The sequence below is a fragment of the Leucopleurus acutus genome, assembly GCF_964270905.1.
Source record: "Leucopleurus acutus genome assembly, chromosome: 11".
In the NCBI taxonomy this organism is placed as follows: Eukaryota; Metazoa; Chordata; class Mammalia; order Artiodactyla; family Delphinidae; genus Leucopleurus; species Leucopleurus acutus.
In genome coordinates, this window is record NC_139152.1 from 10,531,170 (window position 1) to 10,549,461 (window position 18,292).

At 45.7% G+C, this 18,292-nt stretch overlaps 1 protein-coding gene across 1 annotated transcript; it reads right to left on the reverse strand.

Moving 5' to 3' along the window:
• Positions 1-348: 348 nt before the first annotated feature.
• Positions 349-1,370, reverse strand: GPRC5D (G protein-coupled receptor class C group 5 member D; the record flags this gene model as incomplete). Its single annotated transcript, XM_082849717.1, has 1 exon — positions 349-1,370. The coding sequence occupies exon 1, from the start codon at positions 1,117-1,119 to the stop codon at positions 349-351; it is 771 nt and encodes a 256-aa protein (XP_082705843.1). The 5' UTR covers positions 1,120-1,370.
• Positions 1,371-18,292: the final 16,922 nt, after the last annotated feature.

Sequence of the window (18,292 nt, forward strand, 5' to 3'; positions counted from 1 at the left end):
CTCAGAGCCACACCCTTTCTATTTAGGGCCTTTGAGTCATTTCTGTCTTGGCCTCTCCCCGTAAATCTCTGTATTTCGGAGGAACTGATTATTCAGAAAAGTTTAACCTTGACTCTGAGTGTCCCCGTCTCCAGGCTTGAGCTGTGTCGCCACCCACCTAAATTCTGACCATTCCCTTTTCTTTCCTCTTGCCCTGTTTTTCCTCCTGCTTCTCTTACGGGAGAGCCTCCCCGAGCTCCCCAGGAAAGTACCTCTTGAGAGCTGCCGATTCTCCGCTCTGAAGCTGCATTCCTAAGCTGGGAGTGGGCAGGCATTGCCTTGCAGAGGGCAATCCTGCTGACACGATCTCTAGAGAAAGCACAGCTCTGGTATGAAGTACAGCAGCAGGAAAACCCACGCATGGGTGACCAGGGCATGCAGAGGACAGGGTCGTCCCATTGGGTTGCCTCTCAGGAGCGTGGAGATCCACACCACCCAGATGATGATGGAGATGAGCGCGGTGAGGAAGATGAGCCTTCCGCGCCGCTTCCAGTTCTCACACGGCCCACAGAAGGTGGCTTTGGAGACGAAGAACGTGAGGGCCAGCAGGAAGAGGATGTAAACCAGGAGGACCGCGAAGTCCACGTTGAGTTGACAGGGTGTCATATCCATAAACATCGTACCTCTGGTCACGATGAGAGTCACATACTCAGTGGCGATGATCGTCTGCCACAGGCTGACACCAATAGCAATGCACAGAATCGTCGTCCAAGAGGAGGACACTTGACCCCAGACCAGCTCCACCAGGTTGGAGGCATGAGTCAAGAGGCACGAGAAACAGACAGCAAGGAGGACCCCAAAGAGGAAGTAGCGGATGGGGGCAGTCTGCTGGTTGAGCTGGATGAGGAAGGCCAAAGCAAGGCTGAGGAGCCCCAGCCCACCCAGGAGGAAGAGGAGCTGGGTGGGAAGGACATTCCACTGGCTGCGGTCTTGAACCCTTCTCATGAGGAAGAGAAATGCCAGGGTGGCAAAACTGTAACTGCTATGCCAATTGATGCCAGGACTCCAGAACAATGCCCCATGCTCCCGCGGTGTCACAGAGGAAGTAACAGTCCCCAGTGGACTCTTCGCAGTCCTCATTCATGGTGACTTGTAGGTGGACCTCATGAGAATGGTCTTGTGTTCCCGTGCAAAAAAAAAAAAAAAAAAAAAGGAGCAAACATAACTTCATAACTTTACCTGCACCCTCAAGAACCCCTGTTGGGTAGTCTTGGGCAGGACACTGTAATATCTCTGATTCCCACATGAAGAACACCTGGACCTACTGAATGAAATAGCTCAAAACTATCAACCCCTCCAAACTATCCTAGCTCTATCCTGCTGGGAAAGGAGAACCATCTTCGCTTAGGGGCTCCAGAAAACTCATGAATTTTCATGTCAAGGCTTTTTGAGGGCTAAGGCAGGATCTTTTTCATAAAAATCGGGCATGTGACAACGTTCGCAGGATGGTTAGGACTCCAGTTATAGCAGGCTGCAGAACAAGGGTTGTCAACATGAATGGACCATTTGATCATTCAAGACATGAGGCACTGCTCGAAGGAGACAGGCAGATGATTTTTCCCAGTCATTTCAATGACTCTTCCTTCTTTTAATTCAAGTCAATCCAAGACAGCGCATTACAGTTAAATACCCACTGTTGGTCTGTCGAAGAATTTTACAAAAAGGTCTCTGCCTTCGATTAACTTTTTGGAGAGTTTAGCACCAAACTCTACGCCTTGCCTGGGGTTGTCTAGAAAAACATCACATATATTCATTTGGAAACAAGTACCTTGCAGCTGAATACCCCTAGCTCTACTCCCCTTCAGCTATTCCCAAGCCAGCTACCTGGAGTGACCCAGGCTGACAGCTGAGGGCATGGCCCCTTCAGTCCCACTTACCTCCTCTGTGTGCACGCTGGAGGCTGAGACTGTAGTGGCTGCGAGGTTGTAACTGCCAATGAGTAAGGAGACAACCTCAGCGTCTTTAATCTCTCCCCAAACGGGCAGAAGGATGGAGGCCCGCACTCGGGTTCCTGCAGGGCCTATAAAGGGGTGTGGCTTTAGGAAAGACCGCCCCCTCCCCACAGCCTCCGATGTGACCTGGAGGCTGCGAGAGGCCCTCTGTTGGGCTCACGTGAGGACACTTCGTTCTTCTTCTGACCTGCTCCCTAAAAAGCCATCTCCAGTCTTCCCCACATCTTGATCATAAGACCCAAAAAAGCATCCATCCCAGAGGAATAAGACGTTTACTGGGCCGTAAAGAAGGGTTACACACATGAAAAGGGCCAGGGGTTGGCATCAGTGTGAATTAGGGGAAATTTGTCTTCTCTGCTCTGCCCGTTTCTTTTCCTCTCCTGTGGAGGTGCTTCCTCAGGCTTCGGCTGCCCATCAAGTGGGGTCCCTACCTGGACCAGCTCTTCCGGGATTGCCAAAGCCTTTGGTATAATTTCCCGCTCTCCTTGCTCTCCTCGCCCCCATCAGAACGTCCTCTTTCTGGGTCTCATTCCATTGGGGCTTTGCCAGGGCCCAAGACAGAAGAACTTGCAGTGAAAAGTTCCAGCTGATATTGGTAGAACATATTCTTTTTCTCTGTGGTGACGTATAATAGAGCGCGCAGTACAGGGTCCAGGCTATACTGACTGCAGGCCACCCGCCAAGCTCCCCTTCAAATTTACTTAACTCCTTGGTTCTTTTCCTGGATATTTGCCTTTTAAAAAAACGTTTGGAGGTTTTCCTTGCTTTCATTTTTTAAATGAACTATTATTTTAATTTTATTTTTTAAAATTTTTTATCGGGGTATAGTTGGTTTACAATGTTGTGTTTGTGCTGTACGGCAAAGTGAATCAGTTATACATATATCCACTCTTTTTTTAGATTCCTTTCCCGTATAGGCTATTACAGAGTATTGAGTAGAGTTCCCTGTGCTAGACATTAGGTCCCTATTAGTTATCCACAATTAATTTTTAAAAATTGAAGTATAGTTGATTTACAATGTTATGTTAGATTCTGGTATACAGCAAAGTGGTTCAGAGATATATATATCTTTGCTGTTTATATATATTCTTTTCCATGTTCTTTTCTGTTATGGTTTATCACAGGATATTGAATATATGGATATTTGCATTTGACAGAGGACTCCTGAAGACCCCAATCAGTGCTTGTTAGTGTGGCTTCTAGTGTCCCTGTGATCTGGCCCCTCCCTCCCCCATCCAACCATATCTCCTTCAGGTCTGCTGACCCTGTGTTTTATTCGGGTTGGTTTTCTCACTCCCATCTGCTTGCCTTCCCTTAGGGGTTGTCCCTGTCCTGAACTACCTTTTGCTTTCCTCCCACTTATCCTCTGTGCTCAATTCCCATTGATCCTGCTTCCTACCCAAATATACTTTCCCTACATCTGAGGTCTAGTTCATCTTACCTCCTCTGTGAGCTTCCCTGATCACTCTGGCCCTCACTGATCACTCCTGCCGGGAACTCTACAACATGTAGGGTCTGTGTTGTCCAAAATTATGGAAATAATATTTTCTTCCCATTTTATTTGTATTAATCAATTTATTAATAACTATAAGCAATACATGAATTTAAATAATACATCTATTAATTACTTTTATTTGTAATGGTCTCATCCCCTTGATTAGACTTGTAGTTGCTTGGAGGGTAGGCTCCACATTTTATGTCCCCATAGCACCTGGCCCTGTGGGGAGCACCTCCTAGGTGATGGATGGGTTGATTAATTGAAGGATTCTAATGATAGAATTCCAGGCCATGTGAAGGTACTTTTTAGCAGTGTGGTTTTCCAACCAATGCTTTTAAGTGGAAACCACCTGCAAATAAATCAGAATCTTAACAAACCCTGGACAAATTCATTCTGCAGTGGTGTTCTATCATATAAAGGCTCTTTAACTTTATTTTTTAAAACTTATTTATTTATGACTGCATTAGGTCTTTGTTGCTGTGCGCAGGCTTTCTCTAGTTGAGGTGAGCGGGGGCTACTCTTCTTTGTGGTGCGCGGGCTTCTCATTGCGGTGGCTTCTCTTGTTGTGGAGCACGGGCTCTAGGCACGCGGGCTTCAGTAGTTGTGGCACCTGGGCTCAGCAGTTGTGGCTTGAGGGCTCTAGAGCGCAGGCTCAGTAGTTGTGGCGCACGGGCTTAGTTGCTCCACAGCATGTGGGATCTTCCTGGACCAGGGCTCAAACCTGTGTCCCCTGCATTGGCAGGCGGATTCTTAACCACTGCGCCACCAGGGAAGTCCCAAGATTCCCTAACTTTAAAAAGCTTTTTTTTTCCTCTGAGACAATACGATTCTAGGGAGAAGAGTCCTCCCCTTTACTTGCTTTGGGCATAATCACGGTCTGTCTGAAGCTGTAAAAGCTAATCTAAAGTTTACGTTAAGCATGAAGGAATTTTCCAGATGCTAAAATGTGACATCCAGGAGGATTCACTCAAAAGACCCTGTGAGCTGTGAAATTGCTGTTAGGAGACCAACAGGAAGATTTCCCATTTAATTCTTCCAAGAGGACTATTTTGGTGACCCTGTCTCTCCTCCCACCCAGTTCTGACTGGCCTTTAGTCATGGCATTCCTCACTGTTGTGAGGTTTGAGTTCCTGGTGTGCTAGTCTGCTAAGGAGATTCCTCCTGACCCCCTGATGGCTTGAGGCAGGTGAATTAATGGGTTAAAGACAACAAAGCCCTATGAGCACCTTAGATAAAAGAACTGTCACAGGTACTAATTATTGTTATTTTAAAATCTGGAGTCATAGAATTAGCCTATCTGCTCCGGGCCCTAAGGAAATTAGAGCTTCCTTTGCCTACACACATCCAAATTACTCACACCTCCTTACTTTTGTCTTTTGTGTGGTGACAACACCACACCAAACAGCTCAGATACGGCTTTGATAAATCAAATTATACTGATTACAACCAGTCCACTGAAAAGGGAGATAAAACAGTCAAGAGGCCAAACGCCTTTTGCCAAACATCTATTTGCATTGTTTCCTTCTCCCAGAAACAGAGCTGGAGGCAATGTTAGAGGTGACCTAGTCTCACCCTTTCATTAATAATAATAATAAGGAAGCCACCATTGTAACATGAGGAATTTAGCAATAAGGAAGCAGAGGCCAGAGTGACGAAGGGACGCGCCCAAGGTGTGGAAGGTTAGAGGGAGACAACCAGCGTTGTCTGACTCCTGGTCCCATTCTTGCTGCTGTACCAGGTTGCTTTCCTGACACTTCTCACCTCGTGAGGACAGGCCCTAAGAGAGATAAGCCCTTGGATGTGATAAGTTGGTCATGACGTGAAAGAAAAAAAAGAAGATTAGGAGAGCGCATCACATATCCTTCATCCCCAAACAGCTGTCATGGCAACCATGTGAGGACCAGCTAGCTGTGTGAGATGGGGTGAGTTAGCTGGGAACATCATTCACTCTTTTGCTCACTGCCCTCTCCAGGGCTGGCTTCATGGGGGTGCCGCCAGTGCCATTGTTCAGGACCCAACACACAGAAGTGTCCTGTACTTGGAATCTAATGCTTTGCTGTCACTGTTTTGAAATTCTTATTAATTTAATCTTTGAATTTGTGTTGTATCAGTGAAGTCAGATGGGACAATGAAGCAGGCACTGGGGACTTGGAGCCTCGGCTCATACATGACCTGCCTTCCACGGTGTCTATGTCTCATCGCCTCCCTGCCTCTCTGGGACAGGTTCTCAGCCACCCCTCCACGCCACCCCAGGTGCACTGGGTCACCTGGTTTCCCCATTTCTGCCCCTGTCTCTCGACTGCTGCCACATTCCACTGGGCGCACCTGTCTGACGTGGGTTGGGGTGATGGGCCCTTGGAAACGGGGGATTGACTTATGTCCAAGCAGGGTCCTACATTTTCATTGTGCACTGGGCCCTGCAAATTATGTAGCTGGCCCTGGGCATCTCCTTCAGTTTTCTGGTATATGATGGCTAACTTGATCAATTTCCTATCAGGACGTTAATGTTGTACAGTTTAATTGTATATTATAATGTGCAGTTAGTTGTGAAGAACTGCAGTGTTTTATTTGGGTCAGGAAATTGTGAAGACTCTCAACTGAGTATTATTTAATTAGCATTCAGAGTATTTTGGGGGAAGAAAGTTATCTGACATTTTTCCCCTAGTTGGTGGCTATTATAACTTTTATTTATTTATTTTTTTGGCTACATTGGGTCTTCGTTGCTGTGCGCGGGCTTTCTCTAGTTGCGGCGAGCAGGGGCTACTCTTCGTTGTGGTGCACAGGCTTCTCATTGCGGCGGCTTCTCTTGTTGTGAAGCATGGGCTCTAGGCACACGGGCTCAATAGTTGTGGCTTGCAGACTCTAGAGCACAGGCTCGGTAGTTGTGGCGCATGGGCTTAGTTGCTCCGCAGCATGTGGGATCTTCCCAGACCAGGGACCGAACCCGTGTCTCCAGCATTGGCAGGCAAATTCTTAACCACTGCACCACCACGGAAGTCCCTATTATAACATTTTAATTGAACTAATATACATTGCTCTTATACTGGGTTGTTTTATCATTATTAGTAGAAGATGATGGGAAAAATGTAGAGGTATGTTCAAGTTCAACTTCTCGATCTGGAAGTGTAAACATGACAATATTGAGAAAAATACTAGCCAATAAAAATTTTTATTTTATTTGAGCTGCATTCTGAAAAGGAAGAAGTGGATGCAAAGTCTTATAATGAACATTATTTAAGTGTGATTTAATAAAATATGCAAAGTTTAACAAAAATGAGAGACAACATATAATTTGTGATGAAATTTTTACAAACGAAAACTTAAAATCTTCAAAATTAAAAACACACCCGAGAAAATAACATGGTAACCTGTCAATAAGTCCCTCACGTTTCCGAAGGGAAAATACATAAATTTATCAATGATTTCTAAGTTGTCATCTGCTATGAATGAAAGAGACTTCTAATAATCTATTTAACAACATATTAAGTGGCAAAAAGGAAAACGGGTCACACAACAGCTAACAATTATTCTTCCAGTATGTATGGAATAGGACATATGACTTTTGAGGGTAAAATGATACATCAGCTGACAAGTTAAAAATTAAAACTCTTAGTATCTCAGAATATCTCACCAAATCCGTACTACTGCAGAACATAGGGAAGCAACGCTTTAATGCAATTATAGTCTGATACAGAGTTTGTGATTCAGCTTGATAAAAACACTGATATAAATTTCCAACACTTTCAATTAGATCGGATATGAGTGACAAAAGGCTTTTTTTCTTTTTTTAAAAATATATTTATTGGAGTATAATTGCTTTACAATGCTGTGTTAGCTTCTGCTCTACAACAAAGTGAATCAGCTATATGTGTACATATGTCCCCATATCTCCTCCCTCTTGAGCCTCCCTCCCACCCTCCCTATCCCACCCCTCTAGGTGGTCACAAAGCACCGAGCTGATCTCCCTGTGCTATGCGGCTGCTTCCCACTAGCTATCTGTTTTACATTTGGTAGTGTACATATGTCAGCGCTACTCTCTCACTTCGTCCCAGCTTACCCTTCCTTCTCCCCGTGTCCTCAAGTTCGTTCTCTACGTCTGAGTCTTTATTTCTGCCTTGCCACTAGGTTCATCAGTACCGTTTTTTTTTTTAGATTCCATATATGCGCTTTAGCATATGGTATTTGTTTTTCTCTTTCTGACTTACTTCACTCCGTATGACAGACTCTAGGTCCATCCACCTCATTACAAATAACACAATTTTGTTCCTACAAAAGGATTTTTTTTGTGGTGTTTAATTTCACTCGCAACTGGATTAGATATGATCTCTGAGTTGGAAAATATATATATATATATTTTTAAAATAAATTTATTTATTTATGGCTGCGTTAGGTCTTCATTGCTGTGTGCGGGCTTTCCCTAGCTGCAGCGAGCGGGGGCTACTCTTTGTTGCAGTGCATGGGCTTCTCATTGTGGTGGCTTCTCTTATTGCAGAGCATGGGCTCTAGGCGCGCGGGCTTCAGTAGTTGTGGCTCGCAGGCTCAGTAGTTGTGGCTCACGGGCTTCAGTAATTGTGGCACGCGGGCTCTAGAGCACAGGCTCGGTAGTTGTGGAGCACGGGCTTAGTTGCTCTGTGGCATGTGGGATCTTGCCGGACCAGGGATCGAACCCGTGTCCCCAGCATTGGCAGGCAGATTCTTAACCACTGAGCCACCAGGGAAGCCTGAAAATATATTGTTAATTCAGCTGTTTAAACTGGAAAACTGTAGAAGAATTACAAGCTTAGACAACAAATATGACCACAAAAAAGGACTAACAACCATGGTTTATTCATCATGAAGCTTTGGCACCTAAAGAAATTTTACTTGAACCTCACAAATGTATTGAAATCAAATGAAATGCCAGTGAGCAAAACCTTTAGACATATTTTGTTCAGATGTTGGAGCTGGCTATATCCACTTACGTACATGGTGGAATTCCTGGTTGCCAGAAGGTAAAATACTAAGCTAAGCATAATACATACACTCAGAAATAAGATGTAGATTTCTTGGATTGAAAAACTGTCTCATTTGGCAGATATATTTGGACATGGTATTCGGATAATAAAAGTGCACGTTTAACTGATTTTGGGACATTCTTAAGTACAATTTTGGAAGAAAATCATGATATATTTTAACATGTCAAACACATTCAAGAATTCCAAAAGACGTGGTGGTTTTAAAAGATGGCTGTAATTCATCAAGAGATGGGGTCGAATTCCCCTCCACTTGAAGCCCTGGCTGGCCTTAGTGATTCTCTTGTAACCAATAAAATGGGGTGGAGGTGATGATGTGCAAATTCTACCAAGGCTAGGTCAAAAGATGCCTTGCAGCTTCAGTTTTGGTCCCTTGGAATGCTTGGTCTCTGGCTGCTTTCTCCTGAGACACAGTTGCTTTGTTCTTAGAATCCCAAGCCACACAAGAGGCCACATGTAGGTTCTCTGGTCAACGGCACCAGCTGAGTCCAGCCTTCCAGGCATCGTGGCCAAAGCACCAGACATGGGAATGGAAAAGTTAGTTGGGAAATGGATCCTCTTGTTCCAGCGGTTCAGTTAAACCTTCGCTGAACAGGATTTATGTACATGTCAAATGCAAGACTTACTTGCATTGCTATGAGTTTTCTACAAGTTAAAGTTTATTTCTATAGAGTTCTAAAATAGCCTAGTCGAAGCCAAAGGCACACATCTTTATAGGATCAGGTAATCTCAGAGGCACCAGCATTCCATCAAAAGGATGTTCATTCCAAAGTCTTTAAATTTTTCTTATAAAGAAGGTAATTCTAACTGCTGTATGTTCCCAACATAATTGTAACACATAGAATGGAAGGTTATAAAGTTAGAGATACGCATCGTTGTTACATTTTGCTTTTCTCTCAAGGTCACAATCATTACTTTTTCGAGGAAAATATGAAGCTTGAAAGAAAAATGTTTGAATAAAAGATCCAAAAAAAAAAAAAAAAAAAAAAGATCCATTTGAGGGACTTCCCTGGTGGTGCAGTGGTTAAGACTCCGCACTCCCAGTGCAGGGGGCCCAGGTTTGATCCCTGGCCAGGGAACTAGATTGCACATGCATGTAGCAACTAAGAGTTCGCAATGCACAACTAAGGAGCCTGAATGCTGCAACTAAGGCCCGGCACAACCAAATAAATAAATAAATATTTTAAAAAAAAAGATCCATTTGCTTTTCAAAACTGTGAATCAATAATTGAATTAAACTTGAACAATGAAGAGAATAAATGATTGCATTTAATTCTTATACTGAAGAATGATAAAAAGACATTATGTTTATCATGTGGATTAAGATTAAAGAAAAATTTCCAGTGCTAACTAGAGAGTATTACTATATTACTAATCACAACAACCTATCTGGGTGAATTTTTAGGGTTTTCAATTTCGGTTGGATTTAAAAAGGGAAAGAACCAGGTCCAACAGTGTGCCAGATGTACACGTTGCTTTCTCCTCTGGTAGTCCATGGAATGAATTTACAAGCAGGTAAGCACATCTGTTCACTAAATAAAAATCATGTCTAAATTTTTGTTTCTGTGTTGTTATTTAAAGTTTTTATATTCTATATAAATATCAATAAAATACTATGCAATGTTGTCTCTGCTATGCTTTTTTAAATGACTTTTTATTATTTATTTAGGCCATGCTGCACAGCGTGTGGGATCTTAATTCCTCCACCAGGGATTGAACCCACGCCTCCTGCAGTGGAAGCACAGAACCTCAACCACAGGACCACCAGGGAAGTCCCTAACAGGCTTTTCAGAAAAAGCAGTTTTAGGGCTTCCCTGGTGGCACAGTGGTTGGGGGGTCCGCCTGCCGATGCAGGGGACACGGGTTCGTGCCCTGGTCCGGGAAGATCCCACATGCTGCGGAGCGGCTGGGCCCGTGAGCCATGGCCGCTGAGCCTGCGCGTCCGGAGCCTGTGCTCCGCAACGGGAGAGGCCACAACAGTGTGAGGCCCGCGTACCGCAAAAATAAAATAAAATAAAAGCAGTTTTAGGTTTACAGAAAAATGGAGTGTAAAATCCAGAGTTCCCATTCTCCCCCTTCCCCGCCTCCTACTCCAGTTTCCCCTGTTATTAACACCTTGAAATAGTATATGGTACGTTTGTTGCTATTGATGAACTAATATCGATACATTATTATTACCTGAAGTCTATTGTTTCTGACGTTTACATTTGTTCTTTGTGTTGTAAATTCTACGGCTTTTGACAAATGTATCCATCATCACAGGATCATATGTATCGTTTCACTGCTCGAAAAATCCCCTGTGCTCCACCTCTTCATCCCCCCCTCCCACTCTGCTTTCACTTTACTATGGGTAGCAATGGGAAATACCTTTTCATGAAACATGTGTTACGTGTGTGTGTGAGCGCTCGTTCTGGATTGAAAGGTAAAATGTATTTCTGATGCTGGGTTGGGATGAAAAAGAAGCTTGAAAAATACTAGTCCCATCAAATGAGCACTTGCTCACCCTCTGACTTGAGTTGGATGTTTGCTATGATCTTGGGCAAGTGTCTTGATCTCTTTAAGCTTAATAAATGTTTCCTCTTCCCGTGGGTATATTTACATAACGGAAAAACTGATTTTTGTGATCATTTGGTCTGGGCTGAGTTAAGAGTTTTGAAAGCAACATGATGGTATAAACCACACCAAAAGTTAAGTAAGACTGCTTAGACTAAGAGTACTACGAATTTTAAAGGACTTTTATACCTTAATTATCAGTGTGCAAAGTATTATGTTAAATTCAAATGTTAGGTCTTACATATTAAAGTAGCCCATTTATTTACTCCTAGAACCTTTCCCTAGAAATATGTTGTTGGCATTAACTTACTCATGGGCTTGTTCATTCTTCTAATGACTTTTTAAAAAAATTTATTTATTTATTTTTGAATGCGTTGAGTCTTCATTGCTGCACGCCGGCTTTCTCTAGTTGTGTCGAGCGGGGGAAACTCTTCATTGCGGGCTCAGTAGTTGCAGCTCGTGGGCTCTAGAGTGCAGGCTCAGTAGTTGTGGCACATGGGCTTAGTTGCTCTGTGGCATGTGGGATCTTCCTGGACCAGGACTTGAGCCCACGTCCCCTGCATTGGCAGGTGGATTCTTAACCACTGCACCACCAGGGAAGTCCTTTCTAATGACTTTTTATGAGCATCTATTTTGTGCCAGCCACCATGCCTGTGCTTGAGCTATTGTTACCAGGTCCAAGCTCATACTGCTCGCCACATGACAGGCCAATAAATTGAGAGACGAGATGTTGGGGCAAGTAATAGCGACTTTATCTGGAAACCAGCAGACCAAGAAGATGGCGGACAAGTGTCCCAAAGAACCATCTTCCCCGAGTTAGAATTCAGGCTTTATACAAAAGGGGTGGAGGTAAAGTCCTGGTGCCTGCCAGACTCTTCCTGCAGCCGTTCAGATGTGGGCCTGGTTAGTATGTTTCTTGCAAGCTAAACAAAGGTATCTTAGCTTAAAGTTCATTACCTGGGAGGCAGGGTTCCAAGAGATGGGCCATTTTATGTAATTTAAGCTTATAGGCAACATCCTTTTAGTGATTAACTTGTAATAGAACATAAAGGTTCTTCCCTATTACAATATCACATCACATGAGGCTTAGGGCCCATCACCTGTATTCAAGTTGCTTACAGACTGGGGGTGAGTAGAGGGTAAGCAGGTAATGAAAACAGCAAATATTCTGTGTGTACACCAGTGAGGGGGTCAGAGAAGATGTTTCAAGAGGGACAGATGTCTAAGCTGAGGGAAGCTATGTGAAATGAGGGGTAAGAGAGCTCCAGACAGAGGAAACAGCCCCCATGATGACCAACGTGAGCCATGGCGAGTAGGTGAGTGTGGAGGAAGCACCAATGGGTGAGAGAGAAGGAGACAGAGGGTCCCAGGCCTTGTATTTTAAGGAGTTCAGATGCTATTCGGAGAGTAATTTTATGTATTGTGTTTAAGCTTTATATTGCATTGCAGTTAATATATTTATTTATATATATATTTATTTACACATCATTGTGGAGCATCTCTATTTCTTTTGCCGACCTGTGGCTATAGTGATGAACAAAAGAGACATGTTTCTCGTGCTCAATGAGCTTACAGTTTGGTGGGAGAGCAGCCAATAAAACAGCAAAAAAAAAAAAAAAGTATATGTATGTATATATTTATATATAAATATTTACTGATTGTGGAAAGTACTATAAAAGATGCTGTGATGGGGAACTATGGAGTGGGGTGCCTCTGTTAGGGTGGGTTAGGGGGGGCTCTCTGAGAAGCAGAGACCTGGAGGATGGGGAAGAACCAGCCATGCCCATGCAGAGGGGGAGAAAGAGCGTTCCAGGCAGAGAGGTCAAGATGGGCAGGAGCCTGGAGGTGCCAAAGAACGTGGAAATTTGAGAAATTGCGAGAAGCCCATTGTCTGCATCACGGAGGGTTTAGCAAAGGAGGAGAGTGGAGATGGAAGTGGGCATCAGATGGTACAGGCACTTGCGACCCAGGGAATGGAGTCTGATGTCACAGGAAACCACTAAAGGGCATTAAGTAGGGAAGATGAATTGTACCGTGAAAAAAATCACTCTGGCTGCAGACTGTGTAACCTCATAAGAAACACGAGGCATTTGAGAATGGATCAGGGGATCAGGATAGGAGGCAGGAGGCTGTCTCAAGAGTCCAGGTGAGCTGTGATGGCGGCTGTGAGTTTCCTGGGGTTGCGTGGGGGTGATAGAGAGAGCCAGTAAGATTCAAGAGACACTTTGGAAGTGGACTCTCTGTCTGGCTGGTGGTTGGGAGACGGAGAATGAAGGAAAACTGGGCTCCTGATACCCATAAACCTGTTCCACCAGCAGCCTTCCAGCGTTTATCGTAAATCCGTCCTTCCAGTGGCTCAAATCAGAAGTCTTGGACTCATGTTGACTTTTCTCTTTCATGCCGCATGTATAGATCCTGTTGGTTCTATCTTGAAAATATATACAGACTCTGATCACTTCTCACCACTTGGATGTCACCAGCCGGGCCTGAGTCACTGCCATCTCTTGTCTGATGGCTGCAGTGGCCTCCTAACTGGCCGTCTGCTTCCACTTTTGTCTCCCAACTGCAACCCTGACCCTAGACCTCTTCCAGTGTATAATCAATACAGCAGCCAGAGGGGTTCTTTAAAAAGTTGAGTTTGATTATGTCGGCCCTCTGCTTAAAATCCGGTAGCAGGCTTCTCTATTTTATAAGAGGAAAAGCCAGTCTTTAAAGTGGCCTTCAAGGGAGTTCTCTGGCGGGTCCAGTGGTTAGGATTCGGCTCTCTCATTGCCATCGGCCTGGGTTCAATCCCTGGTCTGGGAACAACTTTTTTGGCACGGTGCAGCCAAAAAAAAAAAAAAAAAAAAAAAACAAACAAACAAACAGAAGAAGAAGAAGTAGCCTTTTAAGGCCTTAAATGACCAGGCCCTTCTCATTACCTTTCTGACCTTAGCCTTTGCTTATGCCGTTTCAGCCTCTCTGACCTGTTCCATAATCACACAGGCTCGCCTTTCTTAGGGTCTTTGCACTGGCTGTTTCCTCTGCCTAGAATGTACTTCCTTCCCCCACAGGGCTGCCTTCAAGGCTTTGTTCCCTAAGAAGCCTCCCCTGACCATACCCGTCAAAGTTTCACACCACCCTCTCCATCCTGTACTCTCTCACGCTGCCCAATTTCTTACCCCGCTCTACTTTTTTTTTTAATTTTTTAAATTTATTTTTATATTTATTTTTGGTTGTGCTGGGTCTTCGTTTCTGTGCGAGGGCTTTCTCTAGTTGCGGCAAGCGGGGGCCACTCTTCATCACGGTGCGCGGGCCTCTCACTATCGCGGCCTCTCTTGTTGCAAAGCACAGGCTCCAGACGCGCAGGCTCAGTAGCTGTGGCTCACGGGCCCAGTTGCTCCGCGGCATGCGGGATCTTCCCGGACTGGGGCACGAACCCGTGTCCCCTGCATTAGCAGGCAGATTCTCAACCACTGCGCCACCAGGCAAGCCCCTCGCTCTACTTTTTAATTTTCCACAGCCTTTATTGCTTTCTAAAATATAACGTAACAGAGAATTGTTCACTCTCTCTATTCCCTACCCTACAACGGCAAGGGTCTTTGTCTGTTTTGCTCACTGATAAATCTAATTGCCCAGAACAGTGCTTGGCCTATGGCAGGGGCTCGGGAAATACCTGTGAAATGAATGAATGATGAGAAGGAATTCAGAAGGTGTTTAGCCAGAGGGTGGAGCCAAATATCACAAACAATAAGCACAGGCTAAAGCAGGGCGAAGGGGGAAGACTTAAAAGCGGAGTCAGCAAAAGGCGTGCGCGCGTGCGCGCGCTCTCCCAGAGGCCCACTCCTGACTGGGCACTGCTGGCGGCACTGCGGCTGACTTCGTGCCGCAGGAGAGGGTTCCCACTCTTCCCCACCCGCCCCTCCATCTCCTGGAAGAGACGCTGGGAGGCCAAGACATCAAGGTGAAAAGGGGGCTTTCCCGGGGAGGGGGGCGGGGAATGGCCCTGTTGGCAAGAGGAATGTTCTGACCTCAGATGATAGCTGCGTGGGGAGGGGAAACTGCCTGAGGACCCTCCAGGAAATAAGGAAGATTTGTCTCTTAGGATGAGTTCCTGTTTTTGTTTTTTTTTGTGTTTTTGCGGTACGCGGGCCTCTCACCGTTGCGGCCTCTCCCGCTGTGGAGCACAGGCTCCGGACGCGCAGGCTCGGCGGCCATGGCTCACGGGCCCAGCCGCTCCGCGGCATGTGGGATCCTCCCGGACCGGGGCACGAACCCGCGTCCCCTGCATTGGCAGGCAGACTCTCAACTACTGCGCCACCAGGGAAGCCCCGGGGTTCTTTGTTTTTATTTTTTTACTTATTTTTTTTGGCTGTGTTGAGTCTTCGTTGCTGCGCGCGGGCTTTTCTCTAGTTGCAGCGAGCGGGGGCTACTCTTCGTTGCGGTGCTCGGGCTTCTCATTGCGGTGGCTTCTCTTGTTGTGGAGAACGGGCTCTAGGTGCGTGGGCTTCAGTAGTTGTGGCACGTGGGCTCAGTAGTTGTGGCTCGTGGGCTCTAGAGCACGGGCTCAGTAGTTGTGGCGCATGGGCTTAGTTGCTCCGTGGCATGTGGGATCTTCCTGGACCAGGGCTCGAACCCATGTCCCCTGCATTGGCAGGCGGATTCTTAACCACTGTGCCACCAGGGAAGCCCTGATTTCTGGTTTTTTGACTTGAGCAAGTTCATGAATGGTGGTGCTATTTAGAGAGTCGAGGAAGATGGAGGGAGGAAAAGGTTTGGGGGGATGGAAGAGTCTGAACCGAGACTTTCTGTTCTGGGCATGTTGAGTCTGAGAAATCTGTGAATTACTTGTGTGGATACATCAAGCAGTTCGTTGGATCTGTGCGTCTGGAGCTTATAGATTTATTTCTGCCTTTCTGTACTTTTTTTATGTCCAACTTCCTGTTGGCATCGTAGATATACACCAAGCTGGATAGCACACAGGTGGACCGCCTATCCCTCTCCATCCTCATTTCCCAGCTTGCTTTCAGCAGTTGCAAGAATTGGGAAATACAATCATTCATGTATCCATCCCACAATCATACACTGAGCTTTCACTGGGAGCTGAGAGAACAAAAATGAATACTACTGAGTATCAGCTCTCAGGAAAATCACATTGAGTTGGTGAGACTTGCTGACAAATACTTGAGGTTTATGTACTCTGAGATGTGCGTAACTTAAAGAATAAATTAATACTTCCACCTCCTGCCAGAAAGAGGCCCTCAAAAGAGAATGGATCTTAGTGGTGCCTTATGAGACCTTACAAGTGGTTATTTCAAAGTTTTTATGCTTTTTGTCACAAAACATGCAGGACAAAACTTGAGGGACAGTTCAGAGTATGTCTGAGCAATGAACCCATTTCTTATTTCTGCATGCCTGAGGGTCACATTTTGAAAGGAGATGGGATGCATTAAAAAAATCAAGTCAGGAGAAGAGATGGGCTGGAAATGAACGCTTGGGAGTCACCGGGACATGGATGGTCAGAGAACCAGTGGGTGTGATCTGCATCGTCACAGATGGGCTCATCTTGGGAGAGTGTGCAGAGTGATGTGATGCGGTAATAAGAGGACAGAGAATGTCATCCTCCCTTCCGCCACCTTGGAGAACGCCAACATTTAAGGGCTGGGCGGGAGACAGAAGCCAATGAGGGAAGTAAGGAAGTGGTCAAAGGTGGGTGCACCTGGAGATTGACAGGTTACAGGTGCCAAAGGAGGAACTCAAGGGGGAAGGAGAGGTGTCAGTGTCAGCTGGTACAGAGGAGCATTCAACCCAGTGGGGACCAAAATGTGCCTGCTGCACTTTGTGGATGCAGATCAGTTTCAGAGGAAGTACCTGTCTATGAATGGAGGAGACGAACATTCTGTGCGTGGAGTGACTTGTTAGGCAATTTGTGGGGGAAATGAGAGCCCTGACATGGTGCCTGGAAAGCCAGATGGGACCGAGGCAAGGTTTTCATCTGTTCACATTGGAGCGTGCGAGTGAGCATGATTATGTGGTAGGAGGAAAGCGCCACGGAAGAGGGAGAGACTGAAGTCATAAGGACAGAGTAAAACAGACGGGAATTCCGAGGGAAGGGAGAGACCTGGCTCCCAGCACAAGTGACAGGATTCGCCTTGGCTGGCAGGTGGGACACCTCATCCTCGAGAGAGAGGCAAGGAGGCAAGGAAGGCGTACTCCACTGGGTACCAAGCTGCTTCTCCTAAGAATGAAACCGACTCCCCAAACCCTCCTTCCTCCACGGAGCCCTTGCAGATGCGTCCAAGTGCTGAAGGATCCTCCGGATTCTTAGAGTGGCTGAGGCTCTGCCGGGCTCTGCCTCTGGTTTAGGAGACCCCGTTCATTTGTGGGTCTGCTCACACGGCAAATACCCTGCGTGAGTCCACAGCGTGGCAGCTCGGAGGAAAGGACTCTGGGAGTGGAGACAACATGATTACATACACGCATTATATGTTCAGAGGCACATATGCCGTGGGGTGGGGAGAGAGGGAATTGGATGAAGGTGGTCAAAAGGTAGAAACTTCCAGTTATAAGTAAGTCCTGGGGATGTCATGCACAGCAGGATAAATATAATTCTCACTGATGTCTGTCGCACAGGAGAGATGTTAAGAGAGTAAACCTGAAGTTTTCTCATCACAAGGAAAATATATATATTTTTATTTCTTCAACGTTGGTTTTTTTTTTGGCTGTGCCACATGGCTTGTGGGATGTTCCCCGACCAGGGATTGAACCTGGGCCCCGGAGGTGAAAGCCAAGAGTCCTAACCACTAGTCCACCAGGGAGCTCCCATTTAACGTTGTTTCTATATAAGATGATGGATGTTCGCTAAACTTATTGTAATAATCATTTCATGATGTATGGAAGTCATTATGCTGTACATTTTAAAGTTCTACAGTGCTGTATATTAATTATATCTCACTGAAACCTGAAGAAAAAAAAGTCCATATTTTGTAGACATTATTTAAGGTGGGACAATGGTCCTGTGTTAGTACACCAGAACTTCTTTTAGCTCACTTTTTTTTTTTTTTCGGTACGCGGGGCTCTCACTGCTGTGGCCTCTCCCGTTGCAGAGAACAGGCTCCGGACACGCAGGCTCAGCGGCCATGGCTCATGGGCCCAGCCGCTCCGCGGCATGTGGGATCTCCCCGGACCGGGGCACGAACCCGTGTCCCCTGCATCGGCAGGCGGACTCTCAACCACTGCGCCACCAGGGAAGCCCTCAC